Source organism: Dufourea novaeangliae, unplaced genomic scaffold (genome assembly GCF_001272555.1).
Source record: "Dufourea novaeangliae isolate 0120121106 unplaced genomic scaffold, ASM127255v1 scaffold248, whole genome shotgun sequence".
NCBI classification, from domain to species: Eukaryota; Metazoa; Arthropoda; class Insecta; order Hymenoptera; family Halictidae; genus Dufourea; species Dufourea novaeangliae.
Genome location: NW_015374156.1, coordinates 2,426,881 through 2,450,179, shown reverse-complemented (window position 1 = coordinate 2,450,179; position 23,299 = coordinate 2,426,881). Strand labels below are relative to the sequence as shown.

The following is a 23,299-nucleotide window of genomic DNA, read 5'->3' as shown; positions in this document are numbered from 1 at the left end:
AACTCCCGTTTTCCATCTTCGAGACACCGGGTACGTATACCTTACTCGAGAATTTTTTATCCGTTAATTAGGTATGTAGGTTCATCTTAAAAAATTCACTTGAAGATCAAAGTGGGCATTCCCACGTCTATCGGTGCTCATGGACGAAATATTTATTCAAGGATGTATTAGAATCACAAAGAAACTAATAAAAAGCAAAATAGCTTTTATGATGTTTGATTTGGGCACGTCCAATGTGGGGTGACGTTTCACCGTGCCTTTGATGTGAACTTTCGTAGGCTGCGATGTATGAAATTAAGATAACGAAACAAAAATGGATATTAAATCACAGCACGGTGTGTCTCAATGAATTATCATATTCGTATACGCTTGGAAGCAGGAACGATACGGCTGAATCAAGCGTAAATAATCAGAAATTATTAGCATGATTTTGCAAATTGATTTTTGGGGAAAAGTACCAACATAGAACTGTACAATTCTGTCCATCAACGTCGATATTCATTATGTAAACTCGGGTTTTACGATTTAAAAAATTCTGAGGTTTATAATGTATTATATGTTTAATGACGACACTTAAAATAACAAGGTCAGAGAACTACTTCCTGTCGCTGGATCTAGCCCTTTGCATCACTGTCATTTCACACCTTTCTCCCGATCCGTATGTTCTTCTCATTCTTATTCCCCTGAGCGTCAAAAACCACAATAAACCCATATGATCATCATTTTCAATCAAATTGATTCTAAAAGGATTATAATCTTCCTCCATTTATGGTAAGTGATGGCCCACTTTTTTGAAAAAGAATCAGTCCATCGCAAATTTAATCCATAAATAAAGTAGAAAATATATTTGTGATATTAAATACATGCTGATTTATAGTATAAAAATAAACTCAAATAGTAATCTTAGATTTAAAAAAAAAAGAAATCAGTTCTATGCATAAGGTCATCTACCCGGATTGTCCGGATGAGATGACCCATGGTTCAGGTAAAATATACTTGTTACGAGTCTAATAGAACGAACAATTTTTTTTTTTCTGCATAAAACTTTTCCACATCGATAACACTAGTTACAAAATATTGAACATCCTGTGTCAAAAACCACTTTTCACAGATATGAATTTTAAATTGAGTGATAATTTGGCATAAATTTCATAAATTCCCAATACCAAGTGGTAGAGAGTCCTTTCCCTACATCACTTTTTCCCCTAGTGGAAGCAAAGTTTGCTCGCGAGTGTACAGCTGCACTGCTCCCTACATTCCACGCATTCAGCATTATTGTCTTCCCCTTCAGAACTTTCATCCGATTCTTCGGCTAGAAAACCTGGCAAATTTTCATCCGAACTAGCAACAGCTGGAAATCGGAACATTTTATACCCTATACGAGACCGAGTCATCTCACCCAGAATTGCCCTACATTCAATGATTTCCCTAATGCAAATTAAGGAACATATTCCAACAGTTTTGATCCGTTACACGCAGAAATACGATCAAAAAGCGTTAGTAGCCACTCAACCATCAAATTTTTACCCCCACTCCCGAAATAAACTAGAATGTTACTTTTAAAATCCCCATTCCAGGAAGACAGGTTGAACGTGTCCTCGTGAACGATACTCCCAAGAATTTACAGCTCGAATCAGATCGGACTCCGGTTACGCGATTCATTATTCGTTACCTACACACATACACACCGAATGATAGGGATTACGGGACACGGCTGGAAAGGCCATAAATAGCCTGAAATGGAAGCGTAATACTTCCGAAGAGACATATCGCGGCAACGGTGTGGACTCTTACTTTCCGTCCGTGGTACGAACGTGCTAGTTACTGTCCAAACACTCCAGAGCTCTCTCTGTATAACAGCGTTCGAACGGTCTCGCGACGGCGGTGGCCGGTATCCTCGTAAATCATCGACGATGAAAATACTTCGGTCCAGAGAGAGAGAGAGAGAGAGGGACAAGAGCGCCAACGGCGGAAGCATCGTTAAACGGCGATGCTATTATTGGTGCGCGGGTGGAATTACGTTACCCTTGTCTTTTATTAGCCGGCCCGCGGTTCCCCTTTTCTTCCTGCTCGAGCCTCCCTGCGGGATGACTAACGTCTCCGCCGTCTCCTTGGCAGCCGGCCAGGATTTCTTCGGCGTAGCAGATAGATTTTACTCTCGCGCCGGCTCTCCCCCAACCCCCTACACGGTCCCTGTCTTCTTGGCACAACCTTGGCCAAGCCCAGGTACACTCCTGTCATTGCCACGTGGAGACACGATCTCTGGGGGCACTGGCTGCTGCTTCGATTCTTTTCTTTCTCTCCCTCTCTTGCTCTCTTTGTGCCAGTCTGGATATTGATAAAAGATAGCCGAAATGGAAGGTTAGCGAGGGTGCACGCTTCCAAACCAGATATACATATCACCCAATCGTCCCTTGAAACCCATCTGACCGTGTGATTGTATCAGCAGTAGGTGATTCGAGAATTACGAAGTCGAGACTTTGACTTTTTCCTGGTGAAGAAGAAATTGATTCTTGCGTGTGTGTGTATCTTGATCCTCGGTAGTACTGACTGCTGGACGGGCTCGGGGAGGCCTCGTAATGGGTCAATATTGGTCCATACGTATCATCTCTTCTTTATCACTTATGAGGGAAGGGCCCCAATTGTCCGACTTCGATTTTAACCCACTCACTGCGTCGTTTCGGTATCTTGTACAATACATTTTTTTTTTTATAATATCAAGAATTGTTATTTTAAGACCATTTATTAGGTTTTTTAAATATTCTTTTTTTTATAAACAATGTGTTTGCTCACGATAAGTAACGAACTGGTAGTCGTAGTAACAAATGTTTCATTATTCATTTAAATGTATTAAAAAATGTTTCGGACAAAAGTTAAATGGTATCAGGGGGGCCCACTCACTCTCACTGTGTGAGCATCTGTTTTCTACGTGGACGCCCAGAGGTTATATGAAGGTCAACCTTGTTTTCCCAAATGGAATCCTTATTGTTTAATGCACTAATTCGCTATAAGTGACTTAGCACTTTATGCAGGGAATAACAAGTAACATCAAGTAGTGCATTAAAAAAATATACGATTCGGTTTGATAAAACAAAGTTGACCTTCGTATGACCTCTACGCGTCCGCATAGAAAAAAGTTACTTACACCAGAAAATTATGGAAGTATTTAACTATTATCTGAAGCATTTTTAATCCCGTCAACAGTTTCTGAGATATTCAAGTGGGTCGATTTAAATGGGACATCCTGCATATGGTACAAGATAAACAAAATAATATTCGATTAATTGTTTGCAATTCGAGGTATCCACTTATACAAGCTATCGAACGACTCAAAGGCAACCGAAACGTTACGGTTGCAGCAATGCACTTCGGTAATAAAGTTCTCGTAACCTTAATCTTGTTCCCGCTAATTTTTTCAACGAAACCCATCACCGAACATATAACGCGCGATAAAGAAATATTAATCCATCGAAATCTGTTCATCTTGTAAATGTTTGATTAAGTTCTCATTTTAATCAAGTATAGCGTCGCATAAATTACGAATATTCGGTACGGAAGGCGTGAAAAATATACGGCGCACGCAATCAGTCGATTAAAGTAAAATTAATTTCGGCTCGTAATCGCGAATGCTTCGAAGATTCGACAAGATTCCGCATTTTTCCACGGGGGACCGTAGTAATGCATTTCTCTTCGGGGGCGCGATAAGAGCACTCGTATGGCGTTCAGCAACCGGTTCGGTGAACGCTCGTGCTAGTTCTGTAAGTGAAGTTTCTCTTCACCGACGAACAATAAATATATCCTCAATGGCTGCGGACCCCGTAAACGGATTAACCGTGGCTACGATTCTGTCGTTGTAACCAGATTCGATCACTAATTGCGCCGATAATTTATACGAGCGATTTTCATTCGGATTATTAATATCCTTTCGCGGGCCCGACTCTTTGAGTATCATGAATCTACGGCGAAAAGGATTTATTGGCGGCCCCAATATGTGTGTGTTCGCCTGGCTACGAAAATGCGAGTGGAAAGCGGCCTTTTGCCGGTGTGCACCGAACAGGTCATAAAATTCTAATCTCGCATTATCTGTGTGGCACACGTTCTCCTTGCATATTTCGCGGCTAACTGCATTATGCTTCTCGCCGCTGCGAGAAATCTAACCTACGGGGAAAGTACGACGTAACGAATCACCAGGGCGAATTCAACGTGTCCCGGGCCTCGAGTCTGTCGATGAATTTACACTCGTGTTATATATTTGCTTTCTTTCTCTTGTTTCTTTTCCCATCTACACGTGAACGCTGTGTTCGAGCACACGCATCGGAACACTCGCGTCGTGAAACAACGACGCGTTAGGGCTTCTTCGGGCCTGAGTTTGCGATACGTACACCTGGAAAACGGATACATTTGGTAACAAGGACGGCACCGTGAGCTGGCTAATAAATTCTTGAACCCGTTAAATGCATCTGTCTGACACAATAGACACCTACTTTATCACTTTGGTGACAATGTCTGGAACTAGGGAGACATATGTACGTTTGAAAGATCATGATGATATAACAGATGAAGAAGAATTGGTCATATTATTTTTTCTAGACTTGGAAGTAGCTCAACGTCGCAAACGAAGAGTTGTAAAACATTTTTTCTGTTTGTGAAGAATGTCAAGTTAGCTTGTGTATTAGTCGTCGTAATAATTCTTTCGAAGATTTCTATACAGAATAATTTTATTGTTGACTAAACTTTAATAACTTCAATAAAGCTGTTAAAAGGACCCATTGATTGCCTTCGTTCACTACAATGGACAATTTATTCCTGTTATCCCATTTTTTTTTTTAAAAATAACATTTTACGTTTCTCGTATCAAATGTTTCACTCCTTCTGATGGTAAAAATTGTTTCGTTCAAAGTCGTTTAGTTTTTTAATATAGTAGTGTAAAAATGATATCAAGTCCATATTTTGTTCCGATCTAAACAATCTAAACTCCACCACATAGGGGACATAATGCAATGTTTACCATTTCTACATATTCAGACTAGTCTTAAGTTCATTCAATAATTCGAAGGTGGTAATTGTTTCTCGTTGAATCCTTACTGAAGGGTGTCAAAATAACAAGCTTTCACACCTTTTATTTGCTCCCCTTTAAAATTTGGTAAGTCTAACTTAATATATTCTAATTCTGGAGTCCAGAAATGTAAACAAAATACAACACAAAAAATTTCAAAGAATTTCACGTGTCTGGCGACAAGTTGGAGGGCAGATGGAATTGGTGTATAAAGTTGGAAGGAGACGATTCGTTGGTCGATTGGCATTTGTTTATATCAGTTTGTCACACGTCTCTAGTACCCACCCAAACTGTGAAAATGGAACCGTTACGAGACAAAATAATCGGTCGTTCAAAAGAAAAAAAAAGAAAAAAATAGGCAAACGTGAAATCATCGTACGATGTGACTTCATGATGCAATTCGAAACAGTATCCTTGTCGTAAGTGAGTGTAGAGATTTTCATCTTGGAACCTATATGTATTTACAAGCGGAAATTCACCGACTCGACAATGGAAATACACGGGTATCGGTTTCGCTTCGGATAGGTCTGACAGCGCTCCAAGAACATTTGTAGAAGTCGATGGAACGAAAAATCAAGTGGATCGAACGATGATATCGTGAGCTTCGCGCGATTTCCATACACTTTACGCGCGTTTTACATTTGTTTCGGTCAGAATAGGCTGTCCGTCACGTCTACTTTAAATTTACATCATCGAAGCCCCGTGGTCCATTTGCATACGGGCCACACAGCTTTCAAAGCGAGAAACGGTGACGAATCTCTGGTACAAAGTGTAGACGGTCTGCTGGTACGGCAAGCTGTATAAGGAACTTACAATGCACGTCGATCTTTATAAATTAACTGCTTCGGCAGTTTTTTTCTTCTAACAGAAAAATTTCTGCCTGTTTATTCTCGAAGTGTGTTGGTTCTGACAGGCGGATGTTATTGATGCTGTAGTGCTCATACAGTAATTTCTCGATGAGTGTTCGAAGGCTTCTCAGCACTGAACATTGAATATTTCATAAACTAATGGGCATATGTGGCTGCAACAGATACCATTGACTTCAGAATTCAAAGTTCTATCAATCTACTAAACCTCATTGAAAAGTCAGCGTTACACCTGGGGACCCCTCCTTGTTAATCCCGAGAAGCCTTCGAACACTCATCGATGATTTACTGTAATTTCATACTGTGATTGAACTGTTTAATAATAGCTACTTGGCTGTTGAATCTAGTAAATATATTAAATAACAGCCAGTAGGCAATGTGTTAAGCATTGGCGTAACTAGAAATTTTTCTGGGGGGCCAGGCCACCTGACTTTCGCCCTTAACACTAGCCATCAGGCACCTGTACGTATTTTATACCACGTACGTGGGTTGCACAAAATAAAGTTACGCATTTTGCAAGAATTATTTACATGTTTATTTAACAGTAAAACTAAGAATACGAGAATATAAACATAATTATTAAAAATAAAAGAAATTTGAGATTGATTAAAATCAAGAGTATATTATGTACCTATAATTAACATGTATCATACATAATTTTTTACAAATATTTTTCACATTCTCGAGCCCTAGTTCTCTTAATTACATCCGACCCTACAATTGATATTGCAGGATTATTAGTTAAGTAGAATGTAAAAATTAAACAGCTTAAATCTAATACAATTTTACTTAATACTTTAACGGAATGAGGATAGTATTGTATTTTTTGTACTTGCGTTGCGTATTGCATTTCGGCTCAAGTATTTACTTTCTATAACATAAAATTTTACCAACTGACTAATGTTTTTTTTTTACATATTTAAATAATTTCTGGACGGTGGGCCAGTTCGTATTCTGGGGTGGCCAGGTACACCCTGACCCTTACCTACTTACGTCAGTGTTCCTTTTAAGAAATTCTCTAATCTAAACATTACTCCATTACAATAAAAATTTAATCTTCGTGTACGCGAGTGGGTGACTTAGCAACATTATCACTGTCTCGGGAAGATTACATGCGTGTATTTCGTCGAAAGTGATGTCCAGAGTGAAAAAAAAAAAAAAAAAAGAAAACAAGTGAAGCGCGTGTAACCTGGCCGGCTTCTCGGCCACCTCGGGCAATTTGTCCTCTGACAAATCCGCGAACGGGCACCGGCAGTGACGTAACAACGTTCGTGGTCAGGGTGCCCGTGGATTAACTTGTCCCAAGAGAGAAAGTCCGCTTTTCCGTTCGGTTCCCACCTCGTCGCGCCTTTTTTTACCAATTCTCCGCCGATTGCATAGCATCGTGTCCCCCGTGGGTTGTGCAACCTGCTCCACCGCAGCTCGTGTGCTTCTCGAAGGAAACGAAGAAGAAAAAAGAAAGAAAGAAAAGAGGATGCGTGCGTGGGAAAGAGAGGGAGAGAGAGAGAAAGCAGATAAACGAAAGAGTGATCATATCGGTGGCGGGGGTCAGAATTAACGATAAAGTCGCACGGTCATGAGATATCGTTGGTATATCTGCTTCTTCTTTCACAAGAAGTCAAGTTTATTGAGCCGTAGAAACGGGCTTCACAAGGGGGGGAAAAAAAGAGACTCGGTATCTTGTCCCTTTGACATCTAGATACTTTGTAGCTGAACTCTGTCCGGTCGATTGGATTTCAAATCGATTTTAGTATTAGGTCACATCTCGTAACGCGATTTTCTCGGTACGTTGAGTAAGAGCAAACAATTTTCTGTTGAATAGGAAATTATATATTCCCAACTTCCGCGTAGACCTTCTTTTTTTTTTTTTTTGAATAATTTACTGATAAATTTTGATTAAGTAGTGATTGAAATGATTCATCCTCCAACTGTTTGCAGGCTTTGCGATTAGGCTGTTTGCTCCAAATTGTTTGAACTGTTTCCACCATCGAGTTACTTCAATAATTTCTTCGGTCACTTGAGATATATGTTTTTCATTTACAATGGTGGATACATTAATTATTTCAACAAATTTGTGTAATCTAAGAATATATGGAATTATGTTTTTTGGCCACGGTCTTCTGAAACGTATGAAATGTTTGATCAACATTTATGAATTTTTGATACAATGTCTGATGGCCCCTATTTGTAAGAGAGTACATACGCTGAGTAGATAAGCGATGTATTGCGTTGATTTATGTTGTTTTAAATTCGAGTATCTAGAATGTTGTGCAAGCTACGATGGGATAACCTAATTGTTCGAACGATAAACCAGTGGGATAGGACGGATCTAATTCGTCGACGCGCATCCGATATATATCGACTCGATGGAAATATTATTATTATTATTCACTGGAGTAACGATTCTCGATATTATTGGTTTGAAGACTTTGATGTTAGTTATAATTTTGCATAAACACTTTCCGGTAGTCTTTGGACTGTTCCATCCACTGAGCTGGGTTTCCCCCTTAGTCATCTTTTATGACAGGCTGGGATTCCATTGCTGTTACCATTATTACTTAGTTAATAATAATTATTAATTTAAATATGGAATTTAATAGGTTAAACTACAGAAACTGGATTGAAACTCCAACTTATTTTTCCCTTTGAAATGTAATAAATGCATACATTTTACAGTCTACTTATTACTCGCGATACAGATAGACATGGTACGCATTGGTCTATAATTAATAAAATGTAGAATGATGTAAGAAGTTGGAGTTAAAGAATAAAAATAAAAAAAAAATAGAATACACATGATAAAGGAAAGTAAATAAAGCAAGCAACATAATTCTCTCAGTAAGAAAATGGAACTTTGTATTTTGAATCGTCTTGAAAGATTCCAATATATAATTATGATTATTCGTTTTTTTTACTCACGGAGAATCAATCACTATTTTTCAACTTTATTGGGAAAGTATTTGGGCACTGTACCTACGAAAATAATTGGTGAAAGTTCTCCAGTTTGAGACCGAAGGCGAGCCAGACTGTTCGATTATCTGCGCGATCGCGTGATATCTTTCGGATCGAGATACCAGCGACGCGTGGAAGAAATTAGTTTCTGACTAGTTATGTACATTACAGTATGTAGGTACATACTACGAAATTCCCAATCGAGTTTAACCGTTAAAGTGACGTTTACCGAGTAATAAATTTATAGTTCACGGATTATTTGTCATGTTTCACGTTATGGACTATTTACGTTATCAAATGTCTTACGTTACTCTTCTTTTTTTAAATCAGTAGTTTCATCTAACGATATTACAGCACTGTGGTGATTGCAACAAATTATAACCGGCTAACTTAATGAATCATGTGTTTTGACCGAGTTTAACTATGTTTATCCGTACTTTCGTTCTAGACCCATAAACAACGTTGATGTAGTAAAATAGTTTTTATTGAAGTAATTGATACAAGAATAGATTATTACAAATGTATGTACAAAATTTCACATGAATTACATAATCCGTCTTGAAGACTGAAAGAAAAATATTAAAATTAAATAAAGGAAATGTTTTAATGGTAGGAGGGACATTTTATGTATAATTTTAATTATCTTCGATTAAATTTTTCATGAAAATACAAACAATTGCATTCTTTTATATTGGAAGGAAGCTGTTGTTCGATCGATTGAATTATATTATCAATTCAACTATAGTAAGTGTATGAATTCTTTATCTTGAAACATGAGAAGACTTATTGATATTTCATGAATCGGGCCTAGAATTTCGTTTTCCAGACTCATGCCTCCACGTATGATATGGTATCATACTAAACTGGTTGGCTTTGACCCAGTAATCGTTTCTGTTTGATGATGGCATTGGATTAATTATCGGGTTATTCTACCGGATGTTTAGACTTTAAAAACTTTGATTACGGACGTGCAGAACCGCTGTGTAAATTCCGAAAATAAGCGCTGGGCTTGGGTCTTTGGATTCCTCGAATGTACCGCACATAACATTTGAAAATGTTCATTTACAAAGTAGACGAATTGTTTTGAATATTGTTACATTCGACCTTATCAAATTCTGATCGAGCCGAGTGGATTTTGTAATTGTATGTAAAGTAATATTGTATCGATAGAATTTCAAATTGCTAATTTATTTAATTTACACGAAATTTGGCATGCATTAGTCCTTTCGATCGCAATTAATTAACGAAAATACTTAATTAAATTGAATGAATGCCTCGTGCCTCATACCTCCGTATTACTGAAATAACATGTATGAAGTATAATTAAAATTACTTTTACCAGAATACGATTATTAGATTGCGGATTTTATGCGTTTATAACATACATAATATTTAAAAGTTAGCATAAAATATACAGCATAAATACACAGGTCTAATCAAAAGTTTAGCGAAGTTTACAGAGATTTTTACTTTATATAAAACCTAATAGAATTCTTATTAGGAGAACAGTTCTATTTGGTTCTAGTCTCTGAAAATTTATTTATAACAATCTCTATATGCATACGCATCCAGAGTCTAGTAATTACATTGATAATCAAAAGAAACTTTAAAATTCATAAGTTATTTAAAAACTGGCACACGTAACCCCATTCAGTAATTTTTACATATTCCATATCACTGGACATAATTTATATATTCACCGTACTTACTCATTGCGAACACTAAGAGGCTAAAATAATAATACTAAAAGTAGTAGGGTAACCGTACTTAATATGGAACACCCGATTTTAACCCTTTAACTACGAATAAAAATAAAGAAATGTTTTTTTTTATAAATGAAACCAACGCCAAAACACAATAAAATCAATCAATATTCGTATATAAATAGTTAAATATGTGAAAAGTTTAAATCTTTCGAGGTTATGGTAAAAAAAATCAGAATCAGTGATTCGAAAGAAAAAATTACATGATTTCGAGTGATGCACCACACGGTGCATGTGTCTTCTCTGAAAATGGAGGTGTTTCAACGATTTCAAGATCACTTATTTTCTTTAAATAGAATTATCCTTTTTTTATACACTATTTGATCCATTTTCGAATTCCCTACAACAAAAGTATTAAGGTACTTGTGTCCAAAAACGATTACTAAAAGAGTAAGACTAGTAGCATTAGTAGACTCGACCGAAACCAGAGAAGAAACGTCCAAACCTAGGTTCAAATGCTATACAATGTTGAAGAACCGAATTTAAAATATCTTGTAAACTAATCATTTAGATATATTGAAAATGGATTTCTTATTTTGCGATCACTCAACCATCACGAACTCGGTGATCCGAATCTTCATCTTTTTACGCGTTTTAGAAAATGATTGCTCCTCCAACCAACGTACAATCGACCGATGATAATTTTGTTTGCTTCGTGTCAAGGGCACACATACGTACGTACATCGTAACGGGTGCTACAACTTTGGAAAAAATAAGAGAGAGAGAGAGAGAGAGAGAGAGAGAGAGAGAGAGACAGAGAAAAAAAAATGGCGGGAACGATATGAAAATGAAGTTATCGCCGAAACCACAGTCACAGACGAGATATAAGAATAGACCTAACATTTTATGGGACTTGGGTCGAGATTCATAGTCACTGCTTATTCTTAAGCAAATGCTTAAGTCCCCAGTTATAAATGTGTAGTGCATACGTATACACGTGTACATTCATAATTGGGGACTTAAGCATTTGCTTAAGAATAAGTAGTGACTATGAATCCCAGCCTTGGTGTCTCACGAAAATTACGCTGGTTTCCGATATCTGGAATTAAATTCAACACCGTGATAATACATACATTATTGCCCCGGTTTCGCTAGCAAGGAATAGAATTCTGAAATGGTACGGGGGCTTCTGACGTCCCCGAAGCATGGGACAGAAAATTACATTGCATGTTAGGTCTATCCTTATATCTCGTCCGTGTCACGGTCTTTTGGGTACGAGCTGTCGATAACATTGATTCCGTTTGTTCGCAGGTCCCTGGAAGTGTTCACGCAATACGGCGTGACGCACTCGGAACTCCTTCGAACTCAACGTACGGCCGGTGGTTCCGGATTAGGCGGACCTCTCAGATACAAGAACTCCATTATACTATGGCTCCGCTGCGACCAGGTAAGTCGATCGCATCGGGCACACGTGTGTGCCTCTCTGTCCTCTTGCTGGCCGTTTTTTGAGGTCTTCCTCCAGTGTGACCACCCAGCAAAAATATTTCGTAACAATTTAATGCAGGGGTAAGATACTATAAATCTGAACAAAAAAGTATTGAACTTTTATTTGATTACGTTTCATTCTATAAAAGGATCATTTTTACTATATTACCTTATTATTGAAATATTTAACTGTTTAGATATCCCGCAAAATTTCATTTGTTGTGTGCAAAGCCATTTTAAGGGGTTTTACCACACTACAAATATAAAATTTTGTAGTACACTAAATAAGTGTATTAATAAATAGGCAACATTTCATTCATGTTAAAAATTTCGTTCACTGAAAAAACATTCCTAAAAACTGACAATGTTTCAGGGCTTTACAGTGGCAAGATTCCTTAAATGTAAAGCAAAAGTTTTACATAATGGGGTCCAAATTAACTCATATTAAAATATTTAATTATTCCACTTGTAATTAATTATTCAACTATATTTCTATTATGGCTAATGCTAGTCGAATTCCGTGAGTAGGAGATCAGGGTGGGGAAGAAGGTTACCGAAGAATGGAGGGATGGGGAGGGAAAAGAGATGTTACGCTTGTTCCACTGAATGTGACATACTGTAGGAAGGTGAAAGAAAAGAAAAATATTAAACTTATTATTATTATTATACGGAAGGAAGAAAGTACTAGATCTTTTGGTGAATGTATTAGAATGCCAAAAATTAAAAAAAAAAAAAAGTACTAAATCTAGTACGACAATACTAAGTGGTGGTCACACTGGGCTTTCGTCGCCGTTCGCTTCCCTGTCGAAGCAACAACTCTGTTTCCCCCCCTGGTAGAAATCCGCGGGAGGACGTTGGCCGACCGTTTTCAAGGCTGGCCACCGACTACGGACCGAAGCTATCGCGGCGACGCGTTTCATAACATTGTGCTACTTGATAAACGATAAAGGTTTATCGCCCCGCGCCGTTATGCTCGCAACGAGCCGTTAACGAACGACTCGGGCAAAGATAATTCGTCCATTGAGGGTTCCCGTTTATTACGAGGCGTCGTCACATGTAAACTTGTGATTGCGCGCGCGACCGGTGGTCTTCGTTCGATGGTTTGCCGCGCTTTTTCGTGGACGGTATCACTCACAAGGGATATCACTGAAGTGTAACACGACGATTTTGACCCGGTTTAGTACAAAAGTAATATTTTCATAAAATATTTGACACGTATTTTTTTTGTAGTTGCTGACATCCATATGTAGGGGGTGAAAACAACCCTCGATGTCGTGGGTGAAAAATACGTTTTCCTTAATATCTTGCAAATTATTCGACATTGAAAAGATATTTGCAAACAAAAATTGTGTGCTTTTTAAATAATAAACATAATTGCCTAAGTAGCTTTTCGAAGTACGATAAAAATAAGAAATAATTGTTTAAAGAAATTGGTCTTTTGAAGAACTACTTAATTAGTTCTTTTTATTATGAAAAAATATAAAATTTTTGTTAACAAATATCTTTTCAATGGCGAATAATTTGCGAGATATTAAGGGAAATGTATTTTGAGGGTTGTTTTCACCCCCTAGATGTGAATGTCAGTCAATACATACAAACACATGTTAAATACTTTTCAAAATACTACCTCTATACCAAACGGATTGAAAATCCCTTGTCAGACGAAAATCAAGAATGACGAAGTTGCGTTTGAGGCTTCTTTTCCGAGTTATTAATTGATATGGACGCGATGGGTTGTTCTACTTGAGAGACGCGCTCTTCAACTGTTTCACAAGATGGTTTCATTCATTCTATCTCATTCATTATGTAGGTCATCGATAAAGTATCAAATTTTGTTTCAAATTTTTTACCTTCATACGTCCTAAACGTAATAGTTAATGAGATATTTACAAAATAATCAGTATATTGAAGTTGAGGTGCATCAGTTCGAGCACCTATAGCTTCCAGATAGTAAGTACGTATTAAAAATTATTTTGTAAATATCTCGTTAACTATTAGGTTTAGGATGTACTAAGGTGAACACATTTTTACTCAGAATTTGATATTCTATCGATCTATGGTACAAAATATAGGTCATTTCGTTAAAAAAAAATCAAGGTGACATTGAAATCTCTGAAATACCTCCACCCACAAAAAAAGTACATACCTTATAAGATGTGCCCCTTGATGCCATTTAAGTTTCACGCCTCAAAATTTTCATAAAGTGTACTGTTAAGTCATTATTCGAGGTGATCAAGTTAGCTGAGACATCCTGTATATCTACGTTCAATGATATACCTTCATTGTTTTTATATGTTGTAATTTATGTTATTAGAATTGATTTTAATTTGCAGTATTTAAGATTATGTGTGAATTAAAGATTATTGTACCACGTTCCCATAACACCGTTTATATTCCTCGATAAACGATAATATTTATCGGACCTCGTTGCTCGGCTGCTTAGTTGATCGTTTTCTCGGACAGACCAATGTAATCGTCCACGTTATCATCAATATTTTTTTCCGTGTCCGAAATAAAGATACGAGGCTTCAAGAAATCAGAGTCCGTGTATGTAGACAAACACTTAAATCGATTGGCTTTCTAGCTTCTAGAAGGCACTTTTTTGAAGAAGACAAACGTAGTTTTATAATCCATTATGCCATAAATATCTAGAAGTATAGAATTGCGGAATAAATTTCTGCCATTGAAATTGATGAATGAATGATTTTTGACGTTTTAATCATTTTTACCATAAAATTTCTACTTTTTTTTTGAACAATTAACACTCTTAAAGTTTCAGATTGAAACCTTTATTAGTATTATAGATATTTCTTCTAAAAATTCGTAAAGTATGATTTCCATATTCATGAGTTTATAATTTTTTCTAATACTTTTATTCTATACCGGTAAGCGTTTAGAGTTTCTTCCCACTCCTCTCACCAGGTAAAAAGCTTAGTCTTTTGTCAATCACAGTCGTTTATTGTTTCCAGTCGAGTGAACAGTGACATGCAACACGTAAGATTTACACGTAAGAAAACAAATTACGATTAATAAATGAATAATTATATTCGGCTATTCGTTTATTTTTGTGCGTTATCAATTATTATGTAACTCGCGCTAGCGCCTACCAGTGGAGGTTGCGGAGATCTAAAGGGACATGATAGTTATTTTATTTACTGTATATTTAATTACATATCGATCATGTCGAAGTCAAACATTTCCTAACAGATCAAAACACCCCGGAGCATATTTAACTAACTTCTTCTTACTATAACACATTTACTAAACTAGTCTAACATAGATTTTAGCATGAACTTAATTTTTTTTTTTATTTGTGTGCATCTCGCGTCGTATAATCGATGATTTCTTGCGAAAGTGCGTCGCAGTCAAAGGGTTAATACAATTTTCATAACAGTTACTCAACCACCCAGTGGCGGTGGTCTCCGTTCTCGCGATAATAAACACATGCGACCGTTATTATAATTTACAGCATGTGTCCTGTACTGCACTCACGTGGGGACCTTTGGATCGACCAATAAACCCGATCGATTGAAAGTTTCCATTTTTCCATCGTTTTTATTATGCGATAAATCAGATCCTGTACCCACTTTAGAGGTCGTGATCGAGAGTACCGTTCAACGGGCTCGCGCGGGGGGTAATTACATAATCTTGTCGGCGGCTGTCACGGCGTTCAAATTTTCAGAATTCATTGACGCGGATAGCCGAACGATAGAAACTGCCGTCCGTGTTCCAGATGCCGGCGTAGAGAGTTATTCGTACAACGCCGCCGTCGGTTTCGAAATCGGAAGCCGATCCATGCGGCCTTGCGTATCCGCGCGGATTGTAACCGGCCGTTCGTGAATTTCTTTCACCTGGACTAGGGCAAATCGGAACTTTCCCCCGAAGGGGCCATTGTGTAACCGTCCGCTCTGACGTACACAAATAATGGAAAAATTGTGCAATAATCGCTCGCATTCTTGTGTTTCTTTCGCTTGCAATAGGAACGTTTCATTTATTAGGTCGGTGCATAAGTGAGATTCAGGTGTTGTTTATTTAATTTCGCTCATTTGCTGCAATAATAACACAGCACGAAGATCACGATTTTAGGGAAAACATGTTTGAATGTTTTGATCTCTATAATTTTGTCGAAAAAAAATATATATATATATTTTTTTAGTTAGGTCTGTATACGTTTCCTGTAAAGAATTGTTGCTCCTCGCATACGAGTTGGTGTAGTATGTGTATTTATAAGTAATCCACTGTTTTTCAATTGTGAAATGATATATTTTAAATGGAAAATATCTTATCGACTTTCCGTTGAGGAATAGGTTGTTAGAAAGTTGTTACGAATACAGTTAAAATAGTATAGTGCCTTGACTCTCATAGAAGCGGATAGAGATTCCATCAAGAAATAGTGCATTATTTATTGGTACACCTGATAAAATAAAATATTTCCATTAATAACTACGTGTTCTTTATCGAACAGTCTATTAACAGAAATGATTAAGAAAGGAAATCATAAGTATCTAATGGTTACTTGATCCACTATATTATGTAGAATGAAATTAATTACAATTAACAAATTTAATTTTGTTTCAATATAGTCTAAAATTTCGAAATCATAGTTACATTGCGATTATCACTTTTAATGTTAGACCTTATAACGAGGCCGACTGAATCTAACGGTAAAGATGTAACTATCGTTAAACAAAAACAAACAGTCAATTTATGTTCTGATAGTTGAAGTGTTCCGGATAGAATAAATAAAACAGCTAGCGTACCATTCACTGTAATTTTATTACTTCACTTCCAATATAAATAAAGTCAACGTTCGCGATAACCCAAGTTTAATTAGAATTTTTATTTAGAGATAAAAATGTTTTATCTTTAATTGATTATATTCTTACGTATTCTTGACGATGGGGGCCATTTATCTCGCGTGAAATTAGAACAGACGTTCTGACCGATGCACGCCGTGACCAAAGATTGTACCTTTTTTTTTTAATTCAGCGATATGTGAAATTTCTTCAAATGTCTTCAAATTTCTAAGTCATTCTGTATCATTTGCATCTCAAGAACGTAAATACAAGTTAGACTTTCAAATTTCTCCAGAATTATGGAAGTGAGAGCAAAAACTTTTGAAGACTAATCGTTTTTTACGAAACTCGTTACAACCATATGATGATCTCTTTTACATTAAGATAGAAACAGTACAAAAAATTCAATAACTTTGAACATCTGAAAGGTACCAGTAGACACTGACATTACGCCAGTGTCGCGTCATCGGCCACTGAGATAGTTGGCGCTCACGTAACGCAACAGTGGCGTCATCGATCGTCATAGTGTTAACTGTACAGATCATCAAGAATATTATGTCAATATTTGCAGTAGTTTTTTTTTTAATCATCCGAGAAATATGAAATCTTTGGGGTGGGGGAAATCTATATGGTTCCTATTTTGTCTAAATCCATTTTTTTTTTGCTTTCTTCTCGTTCAGAAGATACATGTATATATTTTTTTTTATATCTCTGGGATGCATTTATATCTTTGGGCGGTGTATCGTAAATGATGACCTTTAACAGTGTCCTTGTTTTTCAATTCATTCAAATCCCTCCCCTCCGATTTCGATGAAACTTCGTATGTCTGTTAAGCAGTTAAAAATAAGGGGTACGTATTTTTTTTAACGGCTGAGACGCAACTTTAAGGGGTGAAACCACCCCTCGAATTTTCGACGCGAAAGTACTATCACGAAAACCAGAGGAGATATATGAAAATTTCTAATCGACGAGGTTTGCGATTTTTTATGTAGAATAATATGGTGTTAACAAATTATCCAAAATATAATTTATTTATAACAAAAAAATTTCGTATCGTAACTTTGAGGGGTGGTTTCGCCCCCTCAAATCGCGCCTCAGCCGATAAAAAAAAAATACCGTATTCCATAGTTTTGATTACTTAACAGACATACGAAGTTTCATGAAAATCGGAGAGGGACGCTTCCGTGCCTTCCCTTGTGCGTGAGAACGCTCGTTCGCTCCCGTTTGCTCGCTTGGTGAGTACACGGCTTTACGGTACCTGGAGAAAATGAGATCGTAAAGGTTTTGCAGCTGCCTGGTGTCAGGAGACACCGACGGCGTCGGGATTCCTCTCGGCCCATTTCTGCCCCCGTTCATCCTCCGTGGAAGCGGGTCCGTTCGTCCGACAGGACTCTCTCGTTCATCCGGGCGGCAAAACGTCGACCTGAACTTTCCCTGAAGGAGACGGTCGTTAAGTAACGGCGCTCGACTAACGACGTTCCGTCCACGGATCGCTGGCTGCGTTTCGCGAGCAGCCGCGCTGGAATGCTGAGATTTTTCTATCCCAATGGAAAGAGCCCCCCCTCCCCTCTTCCACCTCAACCATTCCACGAGGTATCCACGACCATTCACGCACACCTCCATCGTCGGAGAGTGAGAGGCGATACTGATTTGCTTTTCCCGTTATTGGCCTCGGACGTTGCGCTCTTATACAGTCTGTTCCGACGGCATCGGCGCGAGGCCTTTAACTTTCGTTGGACCTCGACCGATTCAGAAAATCGTTACGTGTTGAATTTCGTATTTTCCTGTTTATAGGGCGATGATAGAGGAAATTAGCCTAAATATGAAATTTCATTTTGTTTTTCGTTTGGCTTTCTTATATGTAGAATCGAGCGCGACAAATAGACGACTTTTATGTGTTGGGTTTATATTATTATTGACTGTTAAATAATTAGGAAATTAAGTTAACAAATAAATTTTTATCAGTTAGGTATTAAATTAGCCTTATATTGGCGCTCTGTTTAACCCTTTAACGCCCAGTGTTGCACTGGTGCAACTTTCATTTTAAAAATGCATCAAATTCTGTCGTTAGATAATACAGTAATGTCTCGATGAGTGCAACGTACTCTTTTTGGAGCATTCATGGCAAGGCTGAAAGGTTTTCAGCCGTTCATAAATTTGTTTTTTTCCCGAAGCCGAGCCTCTGCTTAGCTTCTGATTACTCTGTTTTGATTGATTCCAGAGGGGGACCCCCCAGTGGGAGAATAATACCGTTGTTCGTGTTGCATTCATCGAGGAATCAATGTTTTTAACTTTTGCCAGCAAGGTTCCGTATTTTCACTGATGTGACGTAGATTTTCACGTTTTTAGTTGAGAAATTCAAATATTCCCACAAAAAAAAATATAAGTTCATGCATTAGTAAGAAAAAAATAAAATTATTAGGCCACTTTATAAGTAATGTCAATACGCAATTTGTAACATTAATTTTAAATATAAAAGATTTACATTATTGGCTACTTTTAATCATCGATTGAGTGACCATATTTCTCTCTATGGTCATATACTATTTTTTAATCATTTTTTAATTTCTTTATCAAAGAATTGCTGATTTTTATTTAACTTAAAGTAAGGCAGGAAATGCCGATATGTATGGGATGACCGGATATTTATGTGAAATATAATTGTCATATATAATAATTTTATATTCTCGGTATTAAAATTTGTGATCGCCAACAGTATCTTGTATTGCTGCCTGAACGTTAGTCCTTATAATTTGTCGACGCATACGCATCCGCATCATAGAACAAGAGGGAAATGGGTCGGATTAAAATAAAAGCTTGAGTAATTCCACCCACGCGGATGAGTTTCTAGCTGCATGTCACACGGCGGGATCTTCCGAAATGAGATCATCCAATTACAGTTTCACTAAAGGTCGTGATGGAGAATGTCAGAACAAAAAAATTGTTGAAAGCACTTAATCGATTGTCTCAAAATAATTAAAAAACCATTCGTAAATTAACATAAATACATTTTGTTTTTGTTAATAACTAATATTGTATTAAATTAATATTGCTTTTATTAAACAATACGATGAATATATTTATCATGAACTTCCGAATTATGTAGATATATACATAAAATAATGGAATTTATAGCATAAACATAATTATTAATTATAATTAATAATTAGTGTTATTATGCAATATTTAATATCGATTAAATTAAGATTTAAATAACTTTAAAATAACATCAAAGACTTTTAATGAAAGAAATCAGGTACCGTGGAATTAAGGTTTTACAAATTCATTCAATAAGAATTTTTAATTGATAGCAATTGCGTGTGCTGGTCATTCACTCAGCTTGCGTACACACCAAGTGTCCCGAGTACGTGAGAACAAAGTGTGGTAGACAGAGAGAGCCTCGTACTCCTCAGACAACATGAATCCATGCAGCTAATTGTGAGTGTAGATCGTATTACTATATACTGGGTGGGCCGTAATTTCTGGTATAACTGAAAACGAGGTTCTTCTACAGGGTGTTAATAAAAATGCCAGACATTTCCATATATCTAAAACAAAGACAAAAATTAAGAATGACGAAATTGCGTTCGGGGCTTTGTTTCCGAGTTATTAATCGTTAAAAATATGGACGAAGTACATATAAAATAAGGGTAAATGTACCAATGAATAAAATTTATTTTTATTTAAATGATAATAGTATTAATAAATATTTGGCACATGAAAACGACATGTTTTAGTATGTATATCTCATTATAACGTATAAATTTTTATTTAATAGATTGGAAAAATGTAATTAATTATATTAAAAAGAAAAAATTTAGATTTCACTCAGTGGTGAAAAATTATTTGATTATGAAACATGGAATTGAAGAAAAACAATATTTTATCTTTTGTTTATTTCAATAACTTAGTCTACTCGGTTTTATATATAATGTTCATACACTGGTACGTGTTCATTTACTAGTCTATCCACCCTACGTCTGAAGCAACGGCAAATTCTACTTGAGAGGCGCGTTCATCAACTGCTTCACAAGTTGGTTTCATTCATGTAATTTTACCTCATTCACTGATTTCACTAGGTCATCGATCGAGCCCGTGTATCAGGTGGGAGTCGTTGTTTGAGTAGTCTAACCCATCGCGTCAGACGTACATATTTTACGCGTATTTCGTTTGTATTTCGGACAATCAATAATTCGGAAAGGAAGCCTCAAACGCAAATTCATCTTAATTTAACATGTACAACCCACCCTCTGAAAGTGTCCTACATTTTTATAAACACCATATATATACAGTAATAAACCAACGATATAGAATAAACATATTTTGCAAGAATCTTCTTTCTAAAAAATCGATTCTGTAAATCTGTAATATATTCTTATAACTGACCAAGGACATGGTTGTCTCGTCTTTGTATTATTAACTATACACTCAAAACAATGAGAATACAATATAAATCTTTTTTTTTTTAACTAAAAATTTTCTTTTAATGGAAAAGAAAAAGATTCGATTTTTTAAAAAGTTTTTGTCAGATCTCTTCGAAGTGCCAGTAGATCTCTCCAACCATGTGCAGCAAATTCATTCAATTCAGCTTTTTTCTTTGTTTATTTCAATCTCAACGAGGCCGTGCATTTTCGTCTCTTTTGTCCCGATTCCGTGGCCATTGTTCTTATTTCGTCATTTGATTCGCATCTTCCGCTTCCGAAATTCGTTTTCTTCCCAGCGGGAGAGTTGTGGACCCGAATGGCCCGCGGGATCTCACGGCTCCCGGTCGCAGAATCTCTTTGTTTCACCAGGCTCCGCGTCGGATCCTTCGCACGAAGGCCGAAGATGAAAAAGGAACCAGTCCCGGTGGCTAATTCGTGGAACGGATACTAATTATTACGGGAAGCATAAGTGCGTTTAAGTGTATGTAAATAAGCACATCCGCGCTTCAATGTACTTTTAAGTGGCTGCACGTTTATATTTCCCTTGCGATCGCACGCGTGGAATCCTCCGAAAACAGAATATTTTTCAGCCGAATTCGCCACGCCAAAATGTGGTTCGTCCTGATAAAACGGAAATTGGAACTTTGTAATTTGGACCGCACAAAATTCGAGGGAATAATAAAGATAAATTGTTACATTAAGCTCAATTATGTTACAGCTGCTCTTGAAACGAACCTTCGAGGCATTATGGTTAATCTTGTTTTAATTTAAATTAAATAATGTAGGCTCGACGGATTGGGAACTGGAAAACTTTAATCTTCAGATAGTTTATGGGTTCTTCGAAATTACGGGAAGTTAATGTTTTAATAATTTTATTTGAAAAAATTTCAATGTAACCATATGATATATGTATATCTTATCTGTTTCCTGCGATGTTGGAATCGCCGTTGGTTTATTTACTACTTGCTAACAATTTGTATTATTTTTTTTTTTTTTCATTTACGATGCGTCATTGATAGTTTATTTGCCAGATTATAGGTGACTGATATTTTCTACAAGTTGAGTTCACATGATACTGTGACATTTATTTATTTATGTTCGTGTCTTATACCACTTCTGATAAATTTACAGTCGTGTCGATGATTTTTTATGAGTTTCTTCTGTTGTGTTATTATCATTTAACCGTTACTGTTCAATTTGTTTACAACATATAAATTAACGAGTGAAAAATATTCTGAGTTTCAAACGAAATCACATATCTGAAGTTAACGTCTCGAAAATTTCTGGGGAAGTTGTTACATTAATGTTAGATTTGTAAAGAATGTTCTTACTATAGTGTGTTTAAATTTTTAGATAGAAGTAACAGTTGTGTGTATAGTGTAATTGTATAAATATTTACAAAGCATCAACATGTTCAGAAGATAATCAATTCTCAAACTTTATTTGACGCGTATTGTATTCATAGTGGCACTAAGTAGAAACAGAATGCAATGAACAGACGCGTTAGCAAAGTCCTATTGAATTGAATTGCACGGGTTTTCAGCAGACTTTGAAATTGGATTCTCTCGAAAACGAAGCATTGCACGAAAAAATGTTACTTCTGCATTTTTTATTTATATTTCCATGCAGACTCATATCCTTTCGGGTTGTACCATCATTTCGTAAACACCCTGTATAAGTGAAGAAGTTCATTAACACTAGGACCACTGAGGAAAAACGCATATATTTTTCGATCGGTCGATAAACATTGCAAACTTCTGAAAATTTACAAATTTATAAATTAACTAATTTCTTCACTTTCATATCGTAATAAAATATTGCAGAAGATCTGAGAAAGTGTATTGTTATAACTAGACTGCGGATGATTATGTATTTATAGCATTTTTTAACATAACTAAACCATAAATAAATAATAACACATAAATAGTGTTAAACTCTATTAAAACGTTTGCATTTTCAAAGTTAAAAGATGCCATAAACGCATAAATATCTGGTAGTCTAATCACGTTAGGAATGA

The 23,299-nt window shown here is 36.5% G+C and overlaps 1 protein-coding gene across 1 annotated transcript in view; it reads left to right on the top strand.

Annotated features, from left to right (window-relative positions):
• LOC107191929 (tRNA dimethylallyltransferase, mitochondrial) overlaps window positions 1-23,299 on the top strand; it is a 143,439-nt gene that overhangs the window by 64,846 nt on the left and 55,294 nt on the right. The window contains exon 4 of the mRNA XM_015581078.1: window positions 11,889-12,024. Within this exon, the coding sequence (XP_015436564.1) occupies window positions 11,889-12,024 (136 nt within the window). The remainder of the gene's footprint in view (window positions 1-11,888; window positions 12,025-23,299) is intronic.